At 45.5% G+C, this 19,099-nt stretch overlaps 1 protein-coding gene across 1 annotated transcript in view; it reads right to left on the bottom strand.

Moving 5' to 3' along the window:
- C7H17orf67 (chromosome 7 C17orf67 homolog) overlaps window positions 1-13,546 on the bottom strand; it is a 147,876-nt gene extending 134,330 nt beyond the window's left edge. Inside the window, exons 1-2 of the mRNA XM_078650801.1 lie at window positions 13,398-13,546; window positions 12,499-12,599 (exon numbers count right to left, since the gene is read on the bottom strand). Coding sequence (XP_078506927.1) covers window positions 12,499-12,599; window positions 13,398-13,452 — 156 coding nt within the window. The 5' untranslated portion in view covers window positions 13,453-13,546. The remainder of the gene's footprint in view (window positions 1-12,498; window positions 12,600-13,397) is intronic.
- Between the last annotated feature and the right edge of the window lie 5,553 nt (window positions 13,547-19,099).

The raw sequence follows: 19,099 nt of genomic DNA, 5'->3' as shown, positions 1-19,099 counted from the left end.
CTGGGGTGTTCTGTCTATCAGGTGGTATAGTAGTCTGGTGTTGTCATTGGATAATCTATTTTTTATGTATCCAACCTGTGAGATGTGGATTATGTTTGGCAGATATGGGTTTAGTCTCATCGCCAGTGCCTTCGCATAGATCTTGCAGTCTGCATTTATTAGAGATATGGGCCGGTAGTTGGCTGGGTATTGGGGGTCTGTGTCGTCTTTGGGGATTACTATTATGTTCGCTTCGGACATTGACTGGGACCTGCTGCCCGTTTGGCTGCAGTGTGTGAATACTTCCACCAGTGTGGGTTTTAGGAGATGTAGGAAGCGCTTGTAGAAGGTGGCAGTGTAGCTGTCAGGACCTGGAGCTTTATTTTCTTTCATTGAGGCTACTGCTCTCTCTATTTCTGGCCCGGTTATTCCGCCTTCTAGCGCTTCCCTCTGATCTGCCGTGAGGCATGGTAAGTCTATTTTCTCTAGGAGACTGGCACCTCCGTCTTGTTTGAGGTTGGTGTCTGTTGTGTAGAGTTCCTCGTAGAATTTCTTGAAGACCTCAAGGATCTCTCTGTTAGCTGTTTGTGACCTGGAGTTGGTGTCTGTTATCGCGGCGATAGCGTGCTGTCTCTGCTTACACTTGAGGTAGGCGGCTAGCGCCTTCCATGCTATGTTCGCTGAGCACAGGTTGATAGACTTATATTTGTTAATCCATCCCCCTGCTCTCTCACTTAGTATTCTGTTCAGCTCATATTTCTTTTTAGACAGTTCTGTCAGCGTATTGCCATCTTTGAGATTAGCTATGTGTCCCTTCTCAAGGTCGGTTACCTGTTGTTCAAGCTCAGCAATTTTTTTGTTCCTTTCTTTGTTCATTCTGGCTTTGATACTTATGATTCTACCTCTCAGTGTTGCTTTTAGCGCGTCCCACAGCACCCCTCTATCTATGTCAGGGGTGTCATTGAGTTCGAGGTATTCTGTGATGGCACCCTCGATTTCTTTAACATTATCGGGATTTTTGAGAATGTCGCTGTTCATTCTCCATCTGCTGCAACGTTCTTCGTTGTGCTTGCCTCTTAGTGTTAGGCTGATGTGAGTGTGGTCTGAGATGGTGATTGCTGATATTTCAGTTTGATCGGTAAGGTGTGTGTGGTCTGCCGATATGAGGATATAGTCTATCCTGCTGTATGAGTTGTGTGGATGGGAGTAGAAGGTGTAGTCTCTTGTGTCTGGGTGTTGCAGTCTCCAGGGGTCTCTAAGTTGGAGTTTGCTACATAAGTTTTTTTGCGTATTTGGTGTTTGGGGTCTTGTGCGTGCTTTGGGTGAGTGTCTGTCGATAGTATCGTCCAGAACCTCATTGAGATCACCGGCAACCACTATAAGCTCGTGTTGTGGAACGTCGCCTAGTTTCTTTTCCACCCCCTCCAAAATTCCTTGTCCTGTGTGTTGGGGCCATAGATATTTGCTACATGTATAGTCTCGTCTCCCCTCTTGAGGGTAGTTATCAGTAGTCTGCCATCCTCGTCAGAGTATGTTCCCTGGACTGTTAGTCTAGATTTCTTGTTTAGTAGGGTGATCACCCCCCTCTTCTTGTGTATGGCTGGAGAGCATGCTTGGTCTGCTATCCAGTTTGCTTTCAGTCGCGATGCGTCCTCCCGTGAGAGTTTCGTCTCCTGAAGGACGCATATGTCACTCTTGAGTTTCGTTAGGTATTCGATCACTTTCCTGCGTTTAACGGGGTGGTTAAGGCCCTTGACGTTAAGCGAAACAATTTTAAGGTCAGTTGAGGTTTGTGCTTTCCTTAATGACGTCATCCCACCCCGTCAGCTGCGCCTATATTTCGGTGGTTTGTGGTGTCTTGTGAGTCGCTCTTCTGTCTACTCTGTGCTCGGTTGCCCGAATACCTGTCTTGAGTTTCCCTCCTGTTTCGCCTCCTGCCTCCTCCTCCCAGGGTGTAGTGTGTCACCTCGAAGAATGAGGCCAAGTGAAGGATAGTGAGAGAGATAGTAAGAAAGGTAGAGAATTTGAGAAACTGTATTTGCCTGGACCCCCCCTTGCCCTTCCCCCCTCTCTCCCCACCCCCCTCCCTCCTTCTTTTGTCTGTCGGGCGTGCAACATCGAAGTTCCTCCTCCCCTCCCACCTCAGTATGCATCAGTAGCGCCGAGCTTAGTGTCCAAATCAGAAGAGTACCATGTTAGAAAAGGATATGGCTCTTTACGGACTTCTCATGGGCACCTTGCTGCGATTGAGGTAGAACAGTTCGAGGTATTCTTATCTTTCTGAGGTAGATGAGTTGCATAGTTCATGAGCTTAAAGTTCAGTCTGTTAGTCTCTCAGGTTTTCATTCCGCTGGCTCCTTCGTTGCTTCCTGTGGATGCTCTCCTCTTTGCAGGGCTGATGTTCGTGTTTTGAGCGTCCATGTCCTCCGTTGGCGGACCTTGCAGGTATCTCTTCAGGTCGATCGGGTCATCAAACGTTTGTGTGTGTCCTCTGTTCGTGATCTTCAATTTGGCAGGTCCCGCGAAAGTGAATGTCATGCCTCTGTTTCGCAGCTTGTCTCTGAGGGCCAGGAACCCCTTCCTGATGTCAACCGTGTGTTTGGAGTAGTCTTGCGTTATTATGAGCTTGTTCCCGTTCCACGTTAGGTTCTTGCCCTTCCTTGCTGTCGCGAAGATTGCCTCGGTGTGGTTGGCTTTTAGTGGCTTAAGTATGATTGGTCTAGGTCCTTGGCCATGTTTTGGTTTGAAGGCTGGCACTCTGTAGGCTCTGTCCACTTCGAACTGTCTGTCGAACTGGATCCCCGTGATCTGAGGTAGCAGCTCCTCTACCAGTGCTATGCAGGATCCCGCACTTTCCTCTGCTCCTTCTGGGACCCCCAGGAGTCTTATGTTGTTCTTCCTAAGGCGATCTTCCTGCTCCGCTAGTTGTTTTTCCATGGTGGATGATTTCTTGGAGACGCCTGCCAGGTGTTTGCTTGTTTGAGCGCAGGTATCTTCGATGTCGCTTATCCTTTTCTCCGCGGCATCTATCCTGCTATTTGTCTTGCTTTGATCCGCTCTAATCCCAGCCAGCTCTAGTTGCATGTTGTCTATGGTCTGCTTGGTCGCTTTGGCGAGGTCGTTCCCTTCATTTATTTTTTTTAATAGCGTTTCTAGTGTGACCTCATGTTTTGAGTCCATCTTTGTTTTTGCTGGTGAGTCCGGCGAGTCTTTTCTCTTCTTGGGCTCGTTGCTGGATTTACCATCTTGGCTTGCCATCTCTTGGACTCCTCTGCCGACCAGGTATGAGTGCGGGCGATTTTCTCTATGCTGGTTGGATACTTCCGCTCTTTTTCTGCCTGCTGGTGTTAGGGTCTCGAGGCGGAACCTGCTGGGTTCACGGATGTTCCTGGTTCTGGTCTTTGCCCCCGCCAGCTCCCCTTGGTTGCTTGTTCCTGTGTTAGGGTGGCGGTGGCATGTGGGGTGCGCGTCGACCATCCAATTGGTTGTTGTTCGTTGTTTCTGCGGGGCTGGGTTAAAGGGCCACCATGGGTGTATGGTCGGCTGCCTCTCTGAGTTCTCCAAGTTCACCCTGCCACCACCTCGTATTGGTTTCTTTCGGCCTTCCCTCTGTCTTGCCTCGCGAGTTTGCGTATTCTGCTTCGTTTCCTTAGTGTGTTGGCAGCGTTTTATGCATGCGCGCGGTTGGCGCTTCCTGTGTCTTTCGCCCGTTCAGTCGCCTCCTGTGTGCGCTCGGTTTCCTTCGCCGCTAACCGAGTTGCTCCAAAATGGCCGCCCCCAATGTCTCCGTGGTGTTCGCGGTTCTTAGCGCTCTCTCCTTATCGGTCTTTATGAGGGGGGAGCTCAGTGCCAGCTGGTGGTGCGGCTGGGCTCGCGCTGACTGCCCTTGCTTCCACTTCGATGTTTGCGCTTGTTGTCCCGTGGAGATGGGAGTGGGAGCGTGGACACGGGAGTGAAGATGGCCGCCCCCAGTTCTCAGTATCACTTTCGGTTTCCCCTTCTCCTTCTCTTGTTCCTACAATCTTCTTTGCCGGGGAGTCTGAGCTTACTTTATGTCGGGGGGGGCAGCTGGGTGTCTACCCGGTCGTGCGTCTGCTTGTTTAGCGCTTAGCTCTCACCTCAGTACTTCCCGATGTTCCGATCTTCTGTTTGTGGTTTTTAGCGGGGGGCCGCCATCTAGTCTCCACTGCTTCACCGCTCCGCTTTACTTCCTTCGTTTTTCCAATTCTCCTGGCAGCCTTTCACTCACTGCTTCCACACCGGGTTGTTCCCTGGATATTTAGACACTCGTTTTGTGTTTTGTTGGCCCACTCGGGATCCTAGAGATGCTCGGTTTCGCCGTTAGTTATCTCAGGTTGGAGGAGGTCCCGGACTCAGACAACCGTCTGCATCGACGTCCAAGCCAAGAAACAGTATCAAACATAATCACGACGAATAAACTCCCAAAGGAAAAATCAATTTGCTGAAGACTTCTATTATGGAAAAAAAAATCTTCTTCCTTTATTTTATTTTGATAGGTGATGTTTCATTCAGTTATTTAAAAACATAATACAAATTCATAGCTGACGCAGCGCGTTTCGTCTCCACCAGACTTCTTCAAGGCTTATTTCTGGTCTTTTATTCGTACTTTTAATTGAATCCTGCTTCAAGGAACGTCCAAAGTTTAAATCACATATTCATGTCATTGATTGAATCATGTTTGTCAAGAAACAAAGAGAATGTCCTCCCAGAGCGGTGTGGTATAGCCCCGATTGTTATTTTTAGAATGAAACGTTCGGTACGATGTCTGAATCTGTTGAAATGCAGGCAGGACTCTGGTCAATGCCTGTCAATTTCCAAGGTGGAAAGGACTCATATACATGGGGCTTGCCCCAGGCAAATCGGTGTTCTCTTCTTCCCCATGCCAATGCTGTCTGCAATTAAGGCCTTCACTCTGAGGGCTTTACATACCCTGATTTGTGAGAAATCCCCCATTTGTGCCCAAATCAGTATTATGAGTCTGATGTTAGTTACATACCCTGCAGGTGTTCTTCCCATGAGACTTTGACCATGTTTTATTTTGCAGGCACACTGCTCAAAGCATGAGTTTTCTTGTGCACCTTGTAATGGAGAAAAACACGCAAAATTAGCTCTTTATTCTGGATTCTGAGCATTGAAACTCAGGCTGATAACTGAATTCATTCCCAGGAAATGCGTCACTGAATGAATGAATTAATGAATTAATATTAGACTTCTAAAGCGCAAAGTTAGCCCAGAGGCGTCAAGGTGCTGCAGGAGGGACTGTCATACAGAAGTAAGAGAAGAGCTCAAACTGACGTCTCTGTAAAGAGCCAAGTCTTGAGAGCCTTGCGGAAAAGAGAGTGAGACACATGTCCAGAAAGATCGCCAGGGAGGGAATTCCATGGCCTGGCAGCAGTAATAGAGAATGCCCTGCCTCCCCATCTAGTCATCTTGAACCTTGGAACTACCAGCAGATTTTTACTAGCTGATCTAAGCTGCTTGGTGGGAACATGGCCCCAGAACTGCCCTATGACGGAATCCGGACCTAGGTCATAAAAAGCCTTTTGGATAAGACATAGGGCTTTAAACAAAATTCTTCAAGTTAAAGGTAGCCAATGCAGCTTGCTGAGGGAGGCCGAGACTGAGTGGTATTCCGGAAGATCCATCACCAGCCTGACTGCTGCATTCTGCTCCAGCTGCAGACGACGAACAAGGCCCTTGCTAATGCCCAGATAAAGGCAATTATAATAGTCCAATCTAGACATCACTAAGGCGATCACCTCCTGCTTTCTGGAGGCGAAAGAAAGGAAATGAGAAATTTTCCTGAGAATACTAATGATCCCAAAGCATGTGGAAACCATTCTGTTAATCTGCAGACTCAGAGAGAAAGAGTTGTCCACTATGACCCCTACATTTTTACCATGGGATACAGGGCAAGGACAGCAACCAAGCATATCTGGCCACCAGTCGCTAGACCAGGTGTTCTGTTGGTTTCCAAGGATCAGGACCTCTGTTTTCCCCATTGAGTTTAAGGTAATTCTCAACCATCCAAGAGGAGACTGCCTGCATGCAGTTTTTTTTAAATTAGAAGCAGATTGTCTAATACTGTGAGTAATAGACACCATGATTTGAGTGTCATCTGCATGGGACTGCACGTCCAATCCAAATGATCTTACAACCCTTGCTAGTGGGGCGACATAGATATTAAAAAGGGTCAGGCTCAGTGAGGAGCCCTGCGGGATTCTGCATGACAGATGATTAGGAGCTTAATAGAATTGGCCAATTTCCACAATCTGAGCACGATCACAGAGGAATGAGGTCAGTAGCTTGAGGGCCATGCCCCCAATCCCTATCTTCCTGAGCCTTTCCACCAGTCCAAAAGGTGATAGGGTATCAAAAGCTGCGGTCAGATTGAGGAGAACCAACAGTGTGGAGTCTCCTGCATCAACCTGAACACGAATATTATCGAATACCGGGGTAAGCGCTGTCTCCATACTATGTTCACCTCTAAAACCATGCTGAGTTGCTAGTACTCCCTTAAATAGGTATTGAGGTGAGAATTCAAATTTTTCTCCAAAATTTTGGCAGGAACTGGTAGCAGGGAGATAGAGCGATAATTCTTTAATCCCGCAGAGTCCAGAGAAGGTTTTTTTAAAAGAGGTTTAACCACTGCATTCTCTCAAGGAATGGGTACTGCCCCACTGAAATAGCTGCAGTAAATACTGAGGTAAGGTGGGGGACAATAGCTTCCCTTCCTATTTTCAGGACCTTCAAAGGGCATTGCTCCATACCCAGATGTAATCCCCCCTAGCAGGTGATCCGTGAGTTCTGGGGACATGGCGGGGAAGGTGAGAGGCTTAGGTAACTCCTCTGTAGTTGCGGAGTAGTTAGAATAAAGATGAAAGGGATTTATGAGGACTGATGGGGCCCTCTCAACATTGGCAGATTACAACAAGGTGTATATATCCATGATTTTAGTGTGGAAAAAATCAGCCATTTATCACAAAGCTCCTGGGACGTGTCCATCAAATCAGAGATAGGAGGAGAAACAAGCAAATTAATAACATTAAAAAGCTCTCTAGCGTAGATGGTGTGAACAAGAGCCGATTATATATAAAGAATAATGTTTGCGTGAGGGAGGCAGATCTAGAGGATTTGTGAAGTTTAGACCAGATTTTGGCCCAAAAAGAAACAGGCCATGAGAGGGCAAAATCAGATTCCCATTGCTCCTCCACTGTAGATTTCAGGCGGGGGGAAGACTTGACACAGCTTTTGTTCACCCGCTATCTCTCGCCCCGAAGAGACATGACTTATGGCTTCCAGTAACTTTATATCTAGATATTTGTGCAAAACGCTCCTTTCACCTACCCCCTCTTCAACAAGAGGTTTCTAAACCCCCTTAAATGCCTTCTCATTCCTTTACCTTCTCCACAGTCATTTTTTCTTTTTACCATCCCCATCATGAACATTACCCATCAATGTGTTACTTATTTGATAGCTTTGTAACTCTCATACTTGCCTTTTCATTGTTATGACTCAATCCTACAATTGTAATTTGCTTTATTTACTCTTGACAACATGTTTTTTTTAATGTATTGACACCTCCTTATATCCTAATAAAATTATTTTGAACTGAAAAAAAGCTCTCTAGGAGATTTAATGAGTTTAGTAGCCTTTGAGTAAAATACTACTTTTTCCTCAATAATGGCCATTCTATATTCCCTCAGGCGTAGTTTGTGTAGCTCTCTACCCACAGGACTGAGGTCTGAGCACCATAACCTTTCCAGCTTACAACAGGACTGCCTCAATTTTCTAAGTCTTTTGGAGAACCATGGGGCAGAGGGCTTTTTTCTTGCTGCGTAATGCTCCTTAAGGGGCGCTAGGGTATCCATGGCTACTAAAAGCCAATTAGAGAAATCAGCAGCCGCTAAGTTAGCATCAGAGTGCAAGGGGGCCTGATAGTTTTTTAAAAAGTTAAGAAGAGCCTCTTTACTGATAAGATTAAGATTTCTCTTTTTCTCTATTATCCTTTTATTAGCGGGGACAGTACCTGGTACCAAAATCTGGTGATTAAAAGGAATGACATAATGGTCTGACCAGGAGAGAGGTATGGTCTCTCCTACCTTGATTCATAAATCGTTGGAAAGTATGCCATCTAATATAAGTCCTGCCACATGGGTGGGGCTCAAGACCAACTGGGGCAACCCACATCAACACAGAGTTTCCAAGAGGGTTTGAGTATCTTTACATGAGGCTTTAACCAGATGAAAATTAAAATCACCCAACAAGGTGAGGTTGGGTCTTGCCAGATATGGTTCTAAAAGGTTGCTAAACTCCTGCATAAATGATGATCGCGGTCCAGGTTGCCGGTAGGTAACAACACCAGTAAAGCTTTCAGTCGGGTTAATTTTTATTGAGAAATATAATGCCTGGTACAGGTGAGGGGACTTAGTGAGTGGCTCAGTACGACAGGTATAGACATCCCTGTAGAGAATGCCCAGACCCCCTCCCATTCTGCCTACCATATCGAATCTAGCTAGGGCATATCCAGATGGAATTGCATCAATAAGATCAAGACCTGAACAACCCCTTGCCCATGTTTCTGTAACAAACATCCAATCTGGCTTGCGAGAGGAGACAAAGTCCCTAAAAGAAATTTTATTTTTAATGAAAAAACCCAAAAATGCATGCTCATGGGGAGGGGACCCAGAGGCATAGCTCTCTAATGGGATACTGCCAGAGCCCACTTGAGACAAACAACAATTACAGGAGGGACAGGAATTAGACTGAATATCAACTGGGGTCTCCAGGTCCACAAAAAGGCAACGAGGAGATACCAGCTGCAGTAGATCTAGGAGTTCTTCCCTTGTGTAGGTACAATTTTTGTTCTCATTTACTGCGAAAAGGCCACGGTTCCTGGTGCTGGGCGCAGTCCAGGCGCGGACAGGCGCAGATGAGCTTGCCTTTGGTGCACCTTTGGCGCACCGGCGCAGCGCCCTCTCCACTTTCGACCCAGCATCCCCTGAAATAGGCTGAGTTGGAAAACAACTAGAGCGCAGCCTACCCCCTGCGACCGGAAGAGAGTCTTGGGAGTATACAAAGAATCCTCACTTCCCTCCGCAGCAAACGGCAAAGCCGCTGCGGACAGTGAAGTGAGGGGAACCACCAAGAAGAATGCTGAGTAAAATGCGGCAATGAAGGGAAGGTAACTCTTAAAAAGGCTTAAAAATGTTAAAAAGGTTAAAATGATATTCCTACACAATTAAAACAGAACACCTACACTGCAAGGCTTCAGAACTAACGTATACTTACAGTGTCCACATGCAAAGTCGGGGTTTCTCCCAAAAATAGATCAGCAATTTGTTGACCGAATGCAGGGGGTCACTGGTGGGTCTTGTTGAATCCCGTGGGGATGTGAGTTGGCTTCTAGTGGACCACACTCACTCCTTGAGGACCAAATGACCTCTATTGGGAAGACCAGTATGCATATCACTTCCAACCTCTGAAGATTATGCTTGGTGATCGAGTGGAGCACAAAACGGAAATGACATGTGTGACCTATGAACAGGACTTCTGGATCACTTCTGCACCCATTGGACAGATATGGCTTACTTTTGGTCGTGCCACTGCTTAGGGTTTTTCACCGGGTGAGAATAAATACCAAGGGGTAACTGTTCTGAAATAAGGGTTCTGATGTTTTCCAACTCCGTTCTACGCTGAGCAGAGCTACTGGTTTGAAGAAATTCTGCTAAATAAATATAACAACTTGTCCAACGGTCGAGGACAACAAAACGCAGTCTCAACATGCTTCTAGGAATAAGTTGAACTGTTTCCGTATCAGTTATCTAAGTAAATAAAAAAATACTTCAGCAAGTGGATACAGAATTAACCATCTCTAAATGGCCACCCAGCATTTCCACCACAGTATTTTGAGAAATAGCTGCTGTGCGAACCAAGGGCTAGATGTAGGTAAATCAGATTTACCGATTCATAAATACCGAATTTTACCGATTCGGTATTCATGAATCGGTAAATCTGATGTAGGTAATTATTCGGTAACAAATACCGAATCTGTAGGATTCAGTAATTACCGATTCGGTAATTACCGAATCGGTATTTGCCATTGATTCCTATGGGCCTTGAAGCCCATAGGAATCAATGGCAAATACTGATTCGGGTAATTACCGAATCGGTAGAAATACCGATTTGCCAAGGGGGACAGGGTGTCACTTTGCCACCCTGTTGCACCCCTGTTTCTGGATTGTGTGCCATGTGACACACAGACATGCCCTTGGGGCATGTCTGTGTGCCACATGGCACAGGTGTACATGCACAGATGTGCATGTACACAGGAATTCGTTATTTACCATGCAATAGTATTACATGGTAAATAACGAATTCTTAGGGGCCTGTGGCACTGTTTACTGTGCCACCTACATATTGATTTACAGAATCGGTAAACTTACTGATTCGGTATTTTACCAATTCTGTACATTTACTGAATCTGTAAATTTACTGATTCTGTAAATCAAAGGCCCCCTATATTACAAAACCCAAATACCGGTCGGTAACGGCCGATATCGGCCGTTACCTACCAGTATTTGGAGTTTGAGATGTAGGGTGTCTGAATTTACAGAATCGGTAAAGTTACAGATTCGGTATATTTACCGATTTGGTAAAATACCGAATCGGTAAATTTACCGATTCTGTAAATCCAGATGTAGGTGGCACTGAAAACAGTGCCACAGGCCCTTAGGAATTTGTTATTTACCACCAAATAATACTTGGTGGTAAATAATGAATTTCTGTATACATGCACATCTGTGCATGTACACCGGTGCCATGTGGCACACATACATGCCCTAAGGGCATGTATGTGTGTCACCTTGCACACAAGCCAGAATCAGGGGTGCAACAGGGTGTCAAAGTGACACCCTGTCCCCCTTGTAAATTCGGTAATTTTACCGAATCGGTATTTACCGATTCGGTAATTACCGAATCTTACCGATTCGGTAATTGAATCGGTAAAAATACCTACATCCCGATTGCCAGTTCTTAAATACCGAATCTGTATGATTCGGTATTTAAGAATCGGTAATCTGGGATTACCTACATCTGGCCCCTAGTGCCTTAACCTCCACAGTAACCAGCTGCACCTGCACCCCCATGGCAGCTAGAGAAATGAAGACCTGTGGGGAACGTCAATACGTGCATTCCAAATAGAAACATTGCTTAACATTTGCTAAGTGACACAGATCACACATATGCTGCATCGCCAAACTGAAAGTGTTGCTTATGGAATCCCACATGCGAATGTGATGAAGTCGCCGTCCACCTCGAGCCTTGTGGGTAGAAAAGCACTACAAACACACAACTAATATTCAGTTTGTGTTGGTGTTTGCTGTCTGTGGAACGGGCACTAATTTTTGAGGACCAGGACTTGATTCGTTTTTTGACCCAAAGCACTACAGAGTCAGCAAATGGAGAAAAGGGAGTAGGAGCAAGGAAAACATTGAGAAAGACAGAAATCTGTGATGAAAAACCCATGTACGAGATAGAGGACCGAAGAGTAGGGTGGTGAAAGAAAGAGGCATGAGGTGGAATCAAAACTAAGCAGGTTTTTATTCGATAGCATGGGCTACTGAGCGTATGTTTTTTTTTTACAAATTGGACACAACCTTCAGCTTCTGAGGCACCAGAAACTGGCAGTGGGTCAGAACCCCACTATTTTTGGGACCAGCAGTTGTTTTCCTTCACGAGACTTTGACCTATAGCAAGGGAGAGAAAAAACACAAAAGGAGGAAAGAAGAAGGAAGAGAGAGATGGAAAAACGTGACAAAGGGACAAAGCAGGGACAAACAAGAACCTGCAAGTATGCAAACAAAGAAGCAGAGGGTCTGCTGGTGAATTAAAGGGGCTTGAGATGGAATCAGTGATACACAGTCCTGGTATTCGGCACGCCTTCATTCAATTGCAAAGCCACGGACATCTGAACAAAACTTTGGCGCCAGAAATCATTATTTTACAAATTGGCCCCTCGTTTCGCTGGTACTTTAGCTGAGGGGCTTTCGGAGGCTACCATCCACATGTTTGAGTGGTCCTGACAAGGGGTGGCATGAATCTTAGGTGCCTGTGGGCAAATTAGTCTTTTGGGAGTGACGTGATATTACCTGCTTCAAGGAATGTAATACCAGCCTCAAAATGCCTTTCTGCATATTAAACTTTGCTGTAAACACGTTTTAGTATATAGATAATCAGTTGTATGCCTCATTAGGAACACGTGAACTTTGAGTGACTGATGCAAACAGATTTACCTACTGCACACTAACCAGGAAAACATCTGTTTTCGCCTTCCATTCATAAATTGGATCCCTTACCAGGTAAAATGTTTTAAAATACCAATGCACTTGGAGAAGTATTTAACAAAAAATTACTTTCTAAATGTCTGGTTCTATTCTGCGGATGAGAATGAACGCAGTAAAAGAGCGCCTCGGCTTTATATGCAACATCAGCCTTTACCCTCATTGGCTCGTCGGGATGTCCAGCTTTCCTGGGCCTGTTGGAACGCTTGCTTCTCAGGACCTGCTTAGCTTGTTTTTCACTTAAAAGCGGCGTCGCATCTAGGAAGAGAAGAAAACGGGTTAAGTCGGAGGGGAGCTGGGAGCGCCGAGTCTATCTGGCAAGCCCGTGATACCTTTCCTATCCCGTCTGTTTCCAGTCAATGCACAGAGTCCCCTTTCATTGCAGGCAATCCCCGGGGGAACCCACATTCCAAGGGCGCGAGAGGAATGCCCGCTCTCTGACAAACTACTTATGTGAGGCGGTAAAGCGCGCGCAGGCGATCCATCAACAGCGCCACATATGAACACTGTTCCCCTCCGCTGAAGAATGCCGTGTCTGTGCCCAGTGGCCGCGTCAGTTCGCACTAAACTATTTACAAGTCACTCGCCTAACATTGCACAACTTTGCCATGCTGGTGATATCAGTCTGAGCGATCGATTATATGTGAAAACTATCAGCCAGGGACCGTTTTTCTTTACATAATTCCAGGCCCCGTAATATTAACATGACAAGCAATGTAAACAGCCAGTTCTCTAAAGTTGAAACATTGTACCTGAATGTGAGTTTATAAAGAGAATGTAGAAATGTGCATTGATCAATTTAAACAGACAGACCAGTTACAAACAGCTGCAAAGACTTTTTAAATATTTGAAACGTGTTTGCTTTACAGGCACACACGGTAACATACACAAACACATGACGACATAGCCATCTATCCTTATACTAATGTGTGTGCATCTACATCTTAATATTTAGGGGTGAGAAACTAATATCAAGTACGCTTGTTCCATAATTAATAAAATATATACTTGCTCGATAGTTCATAACGTATATATATATTTTTTTCAAAGTCCTACCTGTGAACGCGGCCAGTAAGACCAAGAGCAGTAGAAATGCTGCAAACTTCTTCATTTTGCTTCTGCTGTCTGTCGTTCCTTCCTCCCTGTGTCTGTCTCTGTCTCTTGCCTCCTGCTAAGTGAACCGCAGTGACTGCAGCGGAAGCTTCCAGGGGCGCGCACGTCAGTCACATATGTTTGTTCATGCTTTGAGGAATCTCATTTGGTGGACTTTTTTTGCACATCACAGTAGTGCTCTGTCAGGAACTCTGGGGATCGTCAGATGGACTAGCTCCAGTAAAAGAAGATTATGCCGAAGGCTAGCTTTACAACTGCGTTTATGGAGTAAAAGGGCCTTAAACTTGTGGTGATAATCAAATACCTAAGCTATTGTTACCTTTTTGTAGTCAGCAACAGTATCATCTAAAAAAAAATTGGGACCCACGGTCAGAAATATTTTGGGGCCCGGATAGAAATAATTTTGAAATGTATTACTCGTTTGCTAATAATAAAGACCTGTGATGGCAGACAATATTTGCTTAAACATTAGTGATCGTGATATAGAAATAGACAGAAGTGAGACAGAGAAGAAGTTAATCTTCACAGGGGCTCCTTGGACAATGAGGCCCTGGGTAACTGTCCACTTTGCCCATGCTTAAACCGTCTCTGGACTATTTTTAATAATTGCACACACAGCACATCTCAGCCTGTGAATCTTTTAGTCTGCCCTTTTCTAAAACCGAGTGTCTCAACCCTTTACAGAATTTCTGTTGATTACTTTTTTTATCATAGCATATTCTTGGTTAAATGTCAACTTTAAAAAACGTTAAAACACCAACAGCTTACAAATCTGAAAAAACAGCAACCTAATGATTTCCAATATTACTCTTTAGTACCACTATTCATTACTTTACATAGGCAACCAGTTGCATACGCACAGTGAGCAGCTTTCAGTGAGTCGTTTCCATCAGCCACATATATGTGTGTAACGGTTTGCAAACACAAAAGACATGCCTCAGAACTATCCGTTACAGAATTGCTGAGACTAGAACCTATACAATCATAGTGCACCTGTGTTCACGCCCCTGTGAAACTGTGCAAAGACAAACGGTCAAACGGGATTCTCATATATTTGCATCTTCTAGTGGGCATCTCAGTAACTCATAAATACAAGTGTTCACCGTATCGGGTTGATTTCTCAGTATATGGGGCATGAGAGCTTATTATTTATCGAAACAAGACCAAACTTATAACACTTTATAGTACATTCTCTTTTTAGTCCACAAGGCACATCCAAGTCATGCATGAATCCTCAAATTGTAAATAAGACACCCAAATAATACAGAACCTTATGTAATTGTTGTACTTGCCTAGAATAGTATTTTGCAAGCTTATATAGATGAGAGGCAACCATATATGAAATAGAGGGGCACTATTAAATCTACAAATCACAATGGGCGATAGTGAAACATTATCTGTGAAGGCCCCACTATCCAAGCTTTCTAGAGGACAAGTAATTCAACTTCTGGCTGATTCCTCTATGAAACTAGGAGCATTTGTGGAGGTCTCATTAACCCCTATGTCCTCACATGGCAATCTGTTTGGAATGTCCTAGCTATAGCTGCTCCCTTCCTCTTCAAAATCAGCCTCAATCTACTCCCCCTCTTACCCAGTGTCACACATTAGGGATGAGATTTTCATTGGTGCGTCACTCTCTGGTCATTCTAACAGTGGCAGGAAAGCTCCAATTATGTGAAAACACATCCTACTAAAAGCCTTTCCTGACAAGCACTCCATAGTAATTTTATCTGATGGACGTAAGTGTCTATCAATTAATCACTCTCTTTCCCTCCCAACGGTCCTGTTATGGAGATTTCAAGTGATGGTGAAGATGTAATTTCCTCTCCTCTGGAGATTGACATAAATCTAGATTCTGATTAGAAATATGCCAGTCTTCACGTTGGGCACCAACTCCCCTCTAAGTTAGCTTACTCTAAAACATTCTTCCTTCTTTGTCCTTTGAGAAGAGTTTATTTTTCACCCTTGGAAACTCGTCACCTGGAATTCTATGAATAGTTACCTTGAGATCTTGTGTCACAGGTTCCCAGACCCGATAGGGGGGAGAAAGGATCACTAGTCCTGAGTAACCAGGGTTTTGTAATCTAATCGTTTCCTGTTCCGATAAAAAACCCTCATTCACGTACCAAGGCTCGATTGGCGGTGTTTCTTGATTTTCCGTCTTTGTTTTAGCCACGTGACAGCATCATCATTGGGTTTAGTTGTATGCTTCCTCCACCCGGAGGTAACAACTGGTTAATACAGTAGTGATTAGAGAAAAAGGAAGAAGTCTGGTGTTTCTAAAAAGGCTTATAGGTCCAGTAGACGTTAATTTTAATAATTACTAGAGAAAAAGCCTGTTAAAAATAGTTGTTGTGCGTAGAAAGCTGTATTAGGGGGCTTCCGCACTGATTGTCCTTAAAAAGGTCGACATGTTTCAGCCATAGGTTGCCCTTAAGGGGTCGGGTTGTGTTTCATCAGGACCAATTAACTATAGTGAATGAATTAAGAAAAAACATATATGAAATCAACCTTGTTCTGTAGGTTGGGTCTTGGGAAATTTTGGGAAATGCGAAAGGCTTTGAAAGTACCTGTAAAAGGGGATAAAAAGGGGGGAGGGATATGACAATACAAACATATAAATAGCGTCACTGCGCATTATCATGGATGCTGTTGTGCTCTGGCAAGCAGAAGACTAAGAAATGGCAATTCTTTTCTACAAAGGCAAATTTCTTTCATTGCTCACAGGCAAACATCCTCTCATTGTTACAGAGAATCATGTTGATGTTATATGCTCCTCTAATATGTGGATGGTGAGGAGCTGATGCGTATGTGTTGCGCGGCCTCTGGTTCACGTGTAGCGTTTGTGTGAGAGTTCAAAGCGGTAACTTATCGAGGTTATTCTCGTATGTGTTCATAACACCCCTCTGTGGCGTTGACTCATTATGGTTGGTTGGGCATTGGTTGCTAAACCGTCTTGTAAGGGACGACCCTCTCGTGTGTGCTCATAACACCCCTCTGTGGCGTTGACTCATTACGGTTGGATGGGCATTGGTTGTTATAGCGTCTTGTAAGGGACGCCGCTCGGGAGATTTTCCAATTTGAAAGAAGTATTGTGTGTAGTCCGCGCTCGTTAATAAAAAGGCTCGTATGTAGTCCGGGCTCTCTAAATATATTACAAAAATTCAGCTTCGAGTTATTGCAAGGCGCGGCGGAGGGCATTTAAGCTAAGAATTACAAAATTGCTAGCTAGGTCTATGTTTGTAGGCTGGGGGGTAGGACCCGATTGGTGCTCGGAGCGTGATACTTAACCAAGGAGCACCGACACATTTAGAGACATATTATGTTATTGACATGGTGGTATGTTACCTCCTACAGGACACTATGTTTGCATAGTATACCAGTTTAATGCCCCCGCCTCACTCCGTGTAGCGCATACCTTACGGTGTTTGAGTTGACACCTCTTCGGGCGTGCTGAGGGCGTTGCTCCTGCTGGGAAAGTGATAATGCACTTCAAACATTGGGGCGTATTGACGCCCCGGTCCGGACAGGGGCGAAAATACGCCCCTATGTTTGAAGTGATTTTCCACGTCCGTGATTGGGCAGTACACGGCACCGGGCTTGCACGCAAACAGGTTTAAAGAAAAGAAAAAATAAGAATACAATAAAGAAAAAGGAGTGCACTCTGTCACTCGTTTCTGAAAGTGATAATGCGCACATAAAGTATTACATCACAAAATTCTAGATACGTTACGGTTTGGTGTTGGAGATTTCGGGAGTTGCAAGTTCTACCTCGTCTGCAGGTCGGACACGACTTGTGCTGCCTCTGCTTCTCAGACCCCGGAAGCAGAGGCGGTGTAGTTTCTTTCTTCATATAGGCAGTTTCCAAATGTGATGGAAGAAAGACTGACAGTGGGGAATTATTTTATCATATAGTTAACGGAAAATTACAACTCGTAGTGAAAATCACAACTAGTAGTGAAAAAAGAGGGGTGTTCACGGGAAATATGGATCTCTTTATTATCGTTGTTAATTCGGGTGTCATTATCCAGGAGCTTAACCGCCTTGGTGCTCGGTCGGGAGGGGGGGGGATAATCAAAGTTCAATAGGATATCATTGTGCCTTTTTTTCAAAATAAGGGTCTCCATATGTATTAGCAACCCGTCGTTGACATGTGGGGCAGACATGGATGTGGCAATGTGCGGATACTGGAAGGGGCTAGTAGTGTCGTGTAGATTATGTGCTACACTTAGGGGTCGATTAGGATGGCGGATGGACCTGCGTCCGTCCGCCACCCCAGAGTAGGAGGGACCGTCCGCAGGGGCAGCGGCGGTCCCTCCTGTGCAATTAGGATGTGACCGCCACCCTGGCGGTCACATCCTGTATTTTTAACATTGCGGCGGGTGCTGCTTCAAGCAGCGCCCGCCGCAAGGTTAAAAACGAAAGATGTGCATTTGCATGCACAAAGCGGCAGGCACCTCGAGGTGCCTGCTGCTTCGTGCACGTAAATGCAGGGGGGTACCATAGGTACCCCCCATGTGCACCCCCCACCCCCCCTTCACCCCTGGGGGCCCGCAACACGCCCCCAAACAAAAGTCTGTATGCCTTTTCACGGCGGAAATGCCGCCGTGGAAAGGCATAGAAATGCTGACATCCTAATATGCCTGGCGGTGTCTGATAGACACCGCCAGACATGTTAGAGCTTTTCCGCCGCGGTCGGAAAGCGACCGCGGCGGAAAAGCTGCGGACGGTCTTCCTGACCCCCCAGACATCCTAATCTGGCGGGGAGTCTGTGAAGGCTCCGCAGCGGTTTTTCCACATCCTCCGGGCCGGTGGACTCTTCCGCCGGCCCGGAGGATGCGGAAAAACCGCTATCCTAATGAGGGCCTTAGTGTCGGTAAGATGCATTATTGTCGGGTTGACCAGAGTGGAAATAAGAGTTTTGTCTGCATCTGCTGGTAGGTATGGAAGAAGCTTTTTGATTTTCCTTAGAACCAGGAAGGAAGAGGAGACCACTGTATTGACGTGTGGGGGAATGTCAATTTATCGTCAAATATGACTCCAAGGTTTCTGATCTTGGTGACTGGTTCTGGAGGGGGGCCCATATTTTTTGGCCACCAGTTGTCAGACCATCCCAGGGAGAGGTTGCCAAAGATCATGACCTCGGTCTTATCCGAGTTTAATTTTAGGCAGTTCCTCGACAGTCAGTGGCTGATGGCTCGCATGCCGTCCTGGAATCTCGAGGCAACCGCTACCCCATCCTTGTGCACGGCCAACACCAGTTGAGTGTCATCTGCATAGGTGGTTAAACTCAGGTCATGAGATTTTATGACCCTCGCCAAGTCCGACACATAGATGTTAAATAGTGTCGGACTTAGCGATGATCCCTGGGGTACTCCGCACGGCAAGGTGAAGGTAGATGAGTAGAATGTGCCCAGTTTAACCGATTGTGTGCGGTTGGCTAAGAAGGAGGCTAAAAGATCCTTGGCTCGGTGATTGACCCCCAAGGCGGAGACACGGTCGATCAAGATGGAGTGATCGACCGTGTCAAATGCGGCAGATAGGTCCAACAGTATGAGGACAGCCGCCCAGCCTTGGTCTAATATTGTCCTGATTTCATAATGAGTCAACGCCACAGAGGGGTGTTATGAGCTCACACGAGAGGG

Source organism: Lissotriton helveticus, chromosome 7 (assembly GCF_964261635.1).
Source record: "Lissotriton helveticus chromosome 7, aLisHel1.1, whole genome shotgun sequence".
In the NCBI taxonomy this organism is placed as follows: Eukaryota; Metazoa; Chordata; class Amphibia; order Caudata; family Salamandridae; genus Lissotriton; species Lissotriton helveticus.
Note: the sequence above shows the minus strand (reverse complement) of the source record. Positions and strands in the feature narration are given on the sequence as shown.